The sequence below is a fragment of the Adiantum capillus-veneris genome, chromosome 19, assembly GCF_014529385.1.
Source record: "Adiantum capillus-veneris isolate H3 chromosome 19, ASM1452938v2, whole genome shotgun sequence".
NCBI classification, from domain to species: Eukaryota; Viridiplantae; Streptophyta; class Polypodiopsida; order Polypodiales; family Pteridaceae; genus Adiantum; species Adiantum capillus-veneris.
Window position 1 is genome coordinate 52,211,396 of NC_140949.1, and position 11,294 is coordinate 52,222,689.

General features: G+C 43.3%; 2 protein-coding genes across 2 annotated transcripts; both read left to right on the plus strand.

The window, feature by feature from the left end:
• The first annotated feature begins 3,232 nt into the window (after positions 1 to 3,232).
• Positions 3,233 to 3,954, plus strand: LOC147434012 (cytochrome P450 736A117-like). The gene is made up of 3 exons (XM_086489563.1): positions 3,233 to 3,249; positions 3,299 to 3,806; positions 3,856 to 3,954. Exons 1-3 carry the CDS (start codon positions 3,233 to 3,235, stop codon positions 3,952 to 3,954), a joined length of 624 nt encoding a protein of 207 aa, XP_086345689.1.
• A 350-nt stretch (positions 3,955 to 4,304) lies between these two features.
• LOC147434013 (geraniol 8-hydroxylase-like) lies at positions 4,305 to 5,133 on the plus strand. Its single transcript, XM_086489861.1, has one exon. The coding sequence runs from the start codon at positions 4,308 to 4,310 to the stop codon at positions 4,932 to 4,934; it is 627 nt and encodes a 208-aa protein (XP_086345987.1). The 5' UTR covers positions 4,305 to 4,307; the 3' UTR covers positions 4,935 to 5,133.
• Positions 5,134 to 11,294: the final 6,161 nt, after the last annotated feature.

An 11,294-nucleotide genomic window follows, 5' to 3' on the forward strand; every position in this document is an offset into this window, starting at 1 on the left:
CCAGATGAACTTTTAGAGTATGGCAAACATCTCATGATTCGTTACAAGGGTGACGTACCAAAAAACAAAATTGAACCTGCAAAATCTTGATACACTTCAAGTAGCAATTGTATAAGATCATGTATTACATAAATTTTGTACAATGTCATCCACTCAGAGTATCTTTCTCCACTTGTGATTCACATACACCATTGTCTCTCTCCACCTTCGTTGACTTTCACGAGCTCCGGAGTTGTTGTATGCCATTGATCTTTTAGCTTTTTGTTGTTGTAAATGTCTGATGGCTTGTGCTGTTGCTAAATTTGCCAAGACTTCTTTTGCCTGCATTCGATGAATGATTCTACGATAGAACCATTCAAATAGTTCTCTCAAACTGTTAGCCTTGATTCGAGAGCCACCATGTCGTGTGTGCCTGAAATAAGCATTTCTCGCCATGTAATGAGACTTTTCCATCCCTTGGGTATTCCATATTTCCGGGTTCCCATACTTCTGTATAAAATATGGCAAATGATTGAAGATGATGTGCTGGATATGAAAACAGATTAGTTAGAATGTTTTACAGTCACATATTTGCACATAAGAGAGAAAGAAATACATTATAATACCATGTAGTGAGTAATCTGGGTGTCTATCCATGCTGTCTTGAATGATTTTTTCAGAAGGTTGAGATTTTCCTTGAACTTGTTCATATCACCTTGTGACCAGTCATCTTTGTCGCACATCAAAAATAGGATGTCTATTGATCGCCAAACCTCAGCCTTCGCGTTATGAGTAGTTGGTTCGTGGTCTTTGACTGCAATATGTAGCTTTTTCCAGCTCTGATACTCTACCTTGCTAACATAAGATGTGTTATATATTTTTCCATGTTTTGTTAGCTTTGGATCTCTTGTACCTTGGGGCTTAGATAAAAACCTCCGTGCCTTCACCCCACCGATGGATGGTTTGCATGGGACATCCTTCTCAGCAGTTGATCTCTTTTCATCCCGCTGGATTTTCACATTGCCACCATGAAGCCCCATATCCGACAGTACCATTTCTAAGCACTGCAGGGCTACTTGTCGTTCTGCGGAGTTCTTAATCTTCCAAGCAAACCCAATGTATAAGTAGACCAATTTCTCCACAATTCTACAAAGGGCATGCATTGTACAAATGTGGACATTCACAAGTGGTATTTTCAAAACGGGTCGAAAAGCAGGATCCTCAATGTGACGTGTTGGAGCTTTTCTCCACCACTTTGGGTCCATGACGTTTGCAGGCTCCATGAAAAACAAACACGGTGACTTTGCCATTGCACCCATTCCACAATTATACATGCACTTTAATGTTTTAAGGTCACCTGCAAGATGCCACTGAACTTGAAAGTCTCCCCTTCCATCTAGACGTAGTACCTCTCCCTGGTTAGTCTGTCGATCAATCACCTCCAGAATATTAGTTCGATGGAACACCCAATATAGAATCTCATGATCTTCTTTCTTTACCTGCAACACAAAATAAATGAGACTTAAGTAGATCTGAACATTTGAGCTTACTTGAGAATATCGCTTACCTCAAACGCACCAAGCCACCATATGTTAGATTCTGATTGAACACTAAAATATAAAGGATCATCACTGGGACACTTTGAGAGGGCTCTATTCATTAAAGTAATAGTAACACGCTCTAGCTTTTTCTCTTTAACAAGCTCACACTCATCCAGTTTTAACACAAAATGTAATAGCCCACGTGACTCTTCAAATGTGATGTTGTAAAACTCCACCATTCTCTTCTGTAGTATCCGCAGGTCCATAAAAATATTGTTGAACTCATCATATGCCATGTTCGCTCCATGGCCACTGTAAGTTGCTTTAATATGAAAGGGCTGTCCAAGATAGTCTCCCTGTGCCTCGTTAAGCTGAAGCCTCTCTTTCCAAACACTTGAGGCTGATGGTAGAAGTTTGGATTTTATACCCCTCCTAACAAAGATGGATGAGACAGACTTTTGGATAGCCGAATATCCTCTTTTGCTTACACCAAGTGAATCAAGTGTGCCTTGTATCTCTTTTGCAGGCACTGAGTTCTCTGAAATAAAGCGGTCCACTACATTTCTTTGTAGAACCTTAAACTTCTTGTCATGTACTATATCTGCTGCCAGGCTTCTACTTATAAGTGGCTTCAATCTCTTTCCTATATTGGCTTTGGGGTCAATGTTTTCCTTGTCAGGATAGATTGAATCTCTACATGAAGACAATGCATAAGTAAATAACAGAAAATTTGCTTCACTAACACTATTTAGGCACATGAAAACAATGCATAACAAGAAAAAACAAAAAGATTACTTAACTAAGACAATGTAGCCAACCAAGAAGCATCACCTTAATGCTCGGATTCTTTTCTTGAGACCTCCTGATGCAACCTGCAATGTTTCAAGATTGCGCAATTTCTTCTTTCGGATACGACCACCCAAGATGGTGTCCTTCATTTGACAACTTCGCACCTTTCCTTTCAGTTCTTGTACCTCTGTTTTATGTTGCAAAATGGTAACCTGATCTGTAGAATGTAAATGTGAAAGGCGAACAATCTCACATTGTTGAGCTTGGAGAATGCTCTTGTAAGTTTCAGCTTCTCTTGTAAGTGATTTACAATAACCCAGAAGGCCCTTTTCTCCATCACCAGCAAAGGTCAATAAGCTTGTAGGATTGACAAACGGTGGAGACGCATTAGTTATTGGATTCTTAGGGTAGAGAGAGCCTCTCGTCCAGATATCTATGTGTTTAGCTCCTTGAGCTCTAAGCGTGTCTATGGAGGCGGGAGGTATATGTGTGTTTGTTTTACTGCGCTTAATCAATGGTTGGTACTCATTGTCCAAATCAATGTGAAGGTGATATTTGGCTCGTTTTTGGGTAACATTTGTGCCATTTGAGGAGTGCGCCATTAGCCAAATGTGCAGGTTTAATGGAAAGTGAATAGCGGCTGCGGATTCGTCCCTCCATGTTAGCCTCATTCCCTCCGTATTGACGTTGTTCATTCAATGCAACTGAAAAGAGGATTATCCCTCAATCACTACGAACGAATGTTCAGAAGAGTAAGGAATCTACTTAAAGTCCACTTTTTGAAGTTTTACTATGAAAGACCCAGCTCTTGTATTTGCCATTTTTTCTAGAGAGAGAGTGCAAAAAATACATTTTCTTAGAAGGCCCTCCAAATGACCTCCGAAATTTCCTAATGTCAACGTCGCTGAAACCTGCAGAGCGCAATGGCTTCCCGCTCTGAGTGTCCTTATAGCAGCCGCATGCATACTCTACACCTCATGGCAATACAGGAAGAGACACTCCTCTTCAAGGCCACCTGGCCCCAAGGGCCTACCCATTATTGGCCACCTCCACTTGCTTGGAAACAGCCCCCACAAGGCTCTCTTCGACCTCAGCAAACTTCATGGCCCCCTCATGTGGCTTTGCTTTGGATCCATCCCTGTCATCGTCGCCTCCTCGCCGCAAGCCGCACGCCTCATCCTCCAGACACATGACCAGATATTTGCAGGCCGCCCTCGCCCCGCTGCTGGTGTCGTTACTCTCTATGATTGTACAGACATCGCCTTCTGCCCACCCAACTCTTACTGGAGGCTCATGAGGCAGATTTGTGTGACAGACCTAGTAAGCCCTAAGAGGGTCGAGTCCTTCAGACATGTGAGAGAGGAAGAAGCAGACAGGCTTGTCAGGGCAATCAAGAAGGAATTTATGGACGCTACTAGCGGTGACTCTTGCGCAGAGCTGACAAGCCAGGTTATGGTGGCAATGCGGCCCCATCTTTTGCAAGCAAGCAATAACATGGTATCCAAGATGGTGCTAGGGAAAACTATGCATGAAATGATTTCCACAGATTCACATATTGTGGATCCTTCTCTCAATCTGGTGCATCTCCTTGATGAGTTGTTACAGTGCCTCAACATCTTCAATATTAGTGACCTCTTCCCTTTGATCGCATGGATGGACAGATAGCTCGGAATCTCAACATCCTCTTGCAGTAGATTCTTGACTCTCGGCGGAGGAGCAGTCCTTGTGGTAGCACTATTGACTCCTCCACCCGTGAAGACCTTTTGGACCTCCTCCTCTCACTGTCCTCCAAGGAGAGCATAACCGATGACAACATAAAAGCCTTCATACTGGTATGGCTCCAAGTTTGAATCCCACCAAATTGTGTGTGTGTGTGTGTGTGTGTGTGTGTGTGTGTGTGTGTGTGTGTGTGTGTGTGAGAGAGAGAGAGAGAGAGAGAGAGAGAGAGAGAGAGAGAGAGTACATGCTATAAATGTCTTCTTTTGTGTTGTCAAGGATATGTTTATTGGAGGGACAGATACATCTGCCTACACAATTGAGTGGGCACTTTCTGAACTTCTAGCAAGTCCTCAAGAATTAAAACTCGTGCAAGAGGAGATTGAAAAGGTGGTGGGCACGGAGCGAATGGTGGAGGAGACCGACATTGCTCACTTACCATATCTAAGAGCCATTGTCAATGAAACCATGAGGCTGCACCCAGTGGTACTTTTTTTGATACCACATGTGGCTACTCAATCATGCAAGCTCATGGGCTTTGATGTCCTTGAAAATACACAAGTATATGTGAATGCATGGGCAATAGGTCGAGATGAGGATACGTGGGATGAGCCATTACTATTTAAGCCAAATAGGTTTTTGAATAGTAATTTGAGTGTGGAACGGAAGAATTTTGAATTGTTAGCCTTTGGGGCCGGGCGAAGAGGATGTCCTGGTTCTTTGCTAGGTCTCTTGAATGTACAAATTCAACTTGCAAGCTTACTACAAGGCTTCAATTGGAGGGCTCCTCCAGAATTTGATTTGCAAGAGAAGTTTGGCCTTATCACAATTAAAGACAACCCGCTAGTAGCATTGGTAGCACCGTGTTTGCCCACTCATCTCTATCACACAAAAGGTGGGATTAGTTAACTCATGACTATGTTGTTCATTTCTTCCAAGATTTGCTATTCAGTTATCCTTCTTCATTGTGTACAATCTATATCCAATATGTTACAATCATTGCCATAGCTCATCTTGCCATTGCAAGAGTACATCGGCTTTCTTTTTTTGAGATTTTTTCCCCATTTAGTAATACCATGTACATGCAAGGCAAGTCCTACCAGCAATTAATGAGACTAAATTATTAAGGTTTCAGGTGGTACTTGTATATACTGCAGAGACTCATGTAAAAAACAATTGTAGTTAAATCAAATTTAAAGTACTTGGATCATTCATTTTCCCTCGTTTGTGACACCTCTCCATCGGCATCAGAAGTTGGGAGAGTTGAACTAGTGTGAGAAAAATAGTTTTAAAATAGTGTCGCAGTGCTCTCCATTCACGATCAGAAAAAGGGTGGAAAAATGCAATTTATGCTTGCTTGAATTGTATATATTATCTATGCACGTTTTGGGGCATTGATGCCGACAAGATCAGACATGCATGTGTGCCTAATGTGGTGTTTTGGGGCCATAAAGTAGCTTTTTATGCATGTGATCTAGGATGCTTGGAAGTTGGCAAAGTAAAGGTTTATGGGCTGATTATATACTGCTCTCCAAGTCTCCAAGTATATCTTTACGATTCATTATTTGGAGTCTGGATAGAAAAGTTAATAGCACGTAAATGTTTTCCAAGGGCTGACTGTGTAGTTTTTGGTCTAGCTTTCGAATGCATGTCCGAGTAGTCAATTTTAGCTTGCCATAGCTTTAGTGATAGTCTCTATTACTAGCTACAAAATGTGCTTGATGATGCTTCGATCGAGCACAATTGATCAAGCTATGCTCATTTTAGTCAGTATCAATTGCCCTTTTTGGTTTTTGAGCTTCAAAAAATCAATGCAATAATTGTTGTTTTTGAATTTTGATTATTCAAATAATTCTTGGCAATCTCGGGGTCTGAGTGGGTATGATTAGGCTCAATTTGATTGTAGATAGAACAAATTAAGGCTAAAACATGTCACTTTTTGAATGCTTCTTGGATACTTTGGAGGATTTCTTTTGTTTATGAGAGTGGATTAACCTTAGTGTGCCATGTGTCCATTGTGAATCCTATATGCCGCTTTACATTGAAGCACTATGGGATATAAAGCATAAAATGTGAGCAAAGCTAAACGGGGATTGAATATTCACCCGATCACGTGAATTTTTTTGTGATCACAATGTTTATTATCACATTCACATAAACACAATTACGTGATCACAAAAAAGTCAATAAATGGTGATGTGGAAACCCACCAAATCCCCATTGGCCAATGTGTTTTTTGTAATGGGCTTACTAGGAAACTTTGTGAACCCTAAACCGTGCCCGCCAAGAAATGAAAAAATTCAAGGGGGCTTATCCTATTGGATGATTTCTATAGATTAAGAGAAATTCATGTGAATATTTAACGTGATCACGTATTTTGAAATGTGATCACACAATATTTGTGATCATGTTAATGAAATCCCTGAAGCTAAGGGTATCTCTTGCGAGTGTCTCTCCATTGGGAAGCTCCCACTCCATGGAGCTATGTTGCGGTGGCCTCCTTCCTTGCGTAGGTAATGCTGGCTAGTACAGTGGTAGTAGATGGCCTTGGCAGAATCGAATGAGCTGACAATGACTGATTGTTGTTGGCCCTATAAGAGGGTGTTTACACACAATTCCCATTTGGTTTCCCCTTTCTGGGAGGTAAGGACCACATGGGCATATGTTGAGAGCCTAAGTGGGTACTTGAGAGCTAGTGTGCCTAAAGATAGCAAAGAAATCCATAGGGCTGGGTTAAGAAGTCTACGAGCATGTGAAAAAAGAGGAGAAGATGAGTAGCAAAAGGGATTTTATTTGATAAGTTAGGAGAGTTTTCTATGTATTGTTTTTGGGTAGAAGCATGGTAACGTGTCACTGAATATGTTTTCCCGGACAGTGCTAGTTACTTGTGCTTGTTAGCATATACTGAAAACGGATGGGCAAATCCTTTGGATTTCAAATGTTCCATAAAAATTTTATTTTCCCTCCTTGTGTGCTTTTGTTTTCAGTTACTGAAGACGACGCAGGGAGTCTCTCTCTCTCTCTCTCTCTCTCTCTCTCTCTCTCTCTCTCTCTCTCTCTCTCTCTCTCTCTCTCTCTCTCTCTCTCTCTCTCTCTCTCTCGTTCGTTCGTTCCTTGAGCCGGGCATCCTGTCTCAGAGATATGTTGTCAAAGCTGATCTCTTTCTCTCGTTCCGACACAAACCTACAGATATGGAGAACCAACAGCCAACATATCTCTGACACTAGCTGCAATGCTGGAAATGGAGTCATACTGTAATGTGATGGTAAGCAAATCTTATGTGTAGTCCACCCACTCCAAATGCAGTCATTGGTTTTGTTGGTCACATCTATAGTTTTGCGAGGGCATTTGTCCATAGTATGTGTGTATTACAGCATCAAGTGTTGATAGCTATACATTTAAGTGATTTTAAGTAACATATTATGTGCATCTATAGCTCTCAAGAAAAAGCAAAAGAGAGCCACTATATGCAATGAATTACAACTCCCAAGATCCAACTCTTTATGTAATCAAGGGATATGAGAGAGTAAGAAAGAGGAAACAACGGGAGCAGAAACAAATGAAATTTGAGCGACAACACCATGCCCTCGACGATGAGGAGAAAAATAAAATCTCCTCCGAGATTGTGAGAGCTTTCAAGAGTAGGACTGAAGGTTTTAGTACAGAAGCAAAGTGAGAAATCTGGAATCTTGTTGCTCAACATCCGCATGTTCGGGCAATCCATGATGAGTATTTCAAGGAGGAGCCTGCTGTATAGACTGCAATTGTCTCCAATGTCCGCAGCACATTGGCTACTATCAAGCAGCCAGGTTCCAATGAGGAGTTGTTTTTGAAGAATGCAGCATTGCAGATGATGTTGAATTCAAAGGAAAACATACCTATTGCAAAAATTGTCAGGGTCACCTTGCATTCAAGGCATACAGAGTTAGTTGGTCAAGACAAAAGGTATGCAAGATAACACCACTTATGCTAGTTAACACCTAGTATGCTCATTAGCATGATGGGTATGCTATTTAAGACAAGGGTTATGCTAGTTAGAACTAGCAGCTAGGATTGGTATGCTAGTTAGCATATGGAGTATGTTGGTTAGCATATGGAGTATACTAGTTAGCATGCCTTGTGTTCTACTTAGCATACAGAGTTAGGTTGTCAACACAAGATGTATGCTAATTAACATCATTTATGCTAGTTAGCACCTAGTAGGCTCAATAGCATTGATACTGGTTTAGCAGTAGTGCCCTCTAGCCCGGCCAAAGAAACTGAAGTTGGCCGATTTTCGAAGCCGAGGCCGCAAGAACCAACCCCAACCGGGGAGGATCACAAAACCAAAAAAAAAAACAATAAAAACATTGATTTTAACATTCACCACCCCCCTCTATACTTCTTCCACTAGCGGGACGCCACCAATTTGGCCACACCTCTCTCCACTATCACCAGAGGATAGGGGTCTCTCTCTCTCTCCTACTTGGTTCCGCCAATCCACCATCTCTCTCTTATCTCTGATCCTGTGTCACCCGGCCCAAAGGGTGCATAAAAACAAACCTCCACTACCTTTTCTTCCACTGGCAGGCCGTCATGCTTTTGCAAAGTCTCCCTCTCTCTCTCTTCATTATTTAGGTTAGCACTCTCTCTATTTCTCTCTTATCTCTTCTCGCTCGTCCATACTCCTACTCGGCGGGTCGCCATACCTCACCCCTCCCTCTTCCCTCTTGTCCACACACCCTTGACCTCACTCTCCCCTCTCTCTCTCCCCTTCTGTTTTCCTCCCACCGGCGGGTCGCCATACCTCACCCCTCCCTCTTCCCTCTCGTCCACACACCCTCGACCTCACTCTCCCCTCTCTCTCCCCCCTCCTGTTTTCCTCCCACCGGCAGGCCACCTCTCTCTTTCTCTCTCTCTCTCTCTCTCTCTCTCTCTCTTTTCCTCACTCTTTCTCTCTCACTACCTCTCCCTCCCTAGATTTACTCTCTCTCTCGCTCTCTTTGGAGAGGGCCTATGCGGGTGCATGATAATATTCTTTCTCTCTCTCTCTCTCTCACTCTCTCTCTCTCTCTCTCTCTCTCTCTCTCTCTCTCTCTCTCTCTCTCTCTCTCTCTCTCTCTCTCTCTCTCTCTCTCTCTCGCTCTCTCTCTCTCTCTCATAACCCAACACCCCCTACTCTCCCCCACCCCGTTGACCTCCCCCCCCCCTTCTCGCTCTCTGTCGGCATGGCTTCACACTTTCGCTACCAGCTCTCTCCCGCTTTCTGTGTAGCCCATGCAGACGCAACTCAGAGCCTTTTTTTCTCTCTCTTATTCACACCACACACACACACACCCTCAAACACTCCCTCTCTGGCTCGCTCACCATCTCTCCCTCTCTCTCTCTCGCGCTCTCGACAGGCCCGTGCAGGCGCAGCATAACATAGCCGCTCTCTCTCTCTAAATACTCACACACCCCCCACCCCCTTACACACACACACACACATTCTCTCCCCTCCCCTCTCCCATTATCTCTCTCATTATCGTTTTCTCTCTCTCCGTTTCCCTACGTAGAGCACCATATATATATATAAATAAATCTTACTATGCTATTATTCACACACACTCTTGCCGCCGAACACACACTTACACACACTCACATAACCCCCCACATACATACACACCCATACATATATGCACGCACACACAACACATAAACCAATACATACACGAGCACGCCTACACACACGAACATAAACACACCAAACACGCACACATATACACACACACCAGAAAATAATAAAAACCAAAGGAATCAACGCCAACGACAAAGAAGAAGAAGGCCAAGTCGCACGCCGCCGACACAAAACAAGGAAAGGCACCGAAAGCACGGCCCGGCCGGCACCAAGAGGAAGTGACATGTAGCATCTCGGCTTCACGCAACAAATACCAATTCTGGCAGCCTTAAACCTCACACCAACCACCCGAACCATCAACAAAACCCTTGTAAATGCCCCGAACTCCACTCTTCCCTAATAACCTAGCCAGTGGCTAGTGGATTGTAAAAAAGCTCTCCCCGTCCCACTCTTTTCTCTCTCTCTCTCTCTATCTCTACCTTCTCTCCCTCTCTATGTCTCTTACTAGAGAGGCATCTAGACATTCTATAACGACCAGTGGATATTTGCAAGGATCATTAGGTAAGGACCACCTCTCAAGCCTATATTAAGAGGCCTCAGCTAAGCACAAGAGGGCACAATTGAAGGAGGAACACACTAGCTCCATGCACTCTACATTATAAGCACCACTAAGCACATAATGCACCTCCCAAGCTAGGGAGCTCATGGAACATGTTTTGCTGCAAAATTGGGCATTTTAGCATTGGCAATATCACCATTTTCCCCATTCTCCACTACACTATGGTGGAGTTACTGGTCACAATCACTCCATGCACATAAGGCAGTCACTATTCCCCTGCAAGGCAGCATGAGCACGCTAGGATTGAATGCACCGAGACCATGCTACTCCGGGCTAGTCTTGATGCTAGTGATTGATGTTTTTGGTGGTTGCATCGTCTTGATGTTTTCCCTCAACTAACCCCCCGCTAACGTGCTAACCTCCCGCTAACTCCAATTTTGCCATGCACCATATGGCACTCGTATTCCATCATGCATCCCTAGTGCCAAGAGCCAGGTTTGTAACAGTCAAGACCACCATTTGTAAGTATCATCATCATCAATAAAAGTGTGCAATGTTGTCTTGATCTTTGGGTCCATTCTCTGTTCTCCTTAGCTTTGTTTTTCCTACATTCATGGGATGTTTCATTCTTGTATATCACTTTGCTTGTGCTCCATCACGTGCAGCCTCTCCAGTCAGTCACTATGCTCCATTTTGACCTTGTCACATACCTCTCTTGTACACACACTCCTGACTGTTGACTAGGTATTTTTTACATGTGGATGTTTTCTGCATCACCATTTCATGTTGGTTACCTAGAGGGCATCTCACTTTTGCTACCCTAGGTTGTGTATGTCTGCGTCCTAGCCGCACTTATGCTACGTGGTTCCCCCTCTCTAGTTATAGGCTTACTCCTATCTTGAGATAATGCTTGGGGATGTTCAGGCTATGTGTGGTGTAGAGGCCACCCCATATGGCATGTCATTTCCGATTATCATTTTCTTAGCGTCTCCACCGAGGATCCTTTCATGAAACCCTCCAGTTTACAAGACTGAAACCTCTAAACTTTTGTGGATGGATGAATGGTTAGCAGGGTTTGCTAACTCGACGAAAAAAGAAGAAGAGCTCCAAGCAC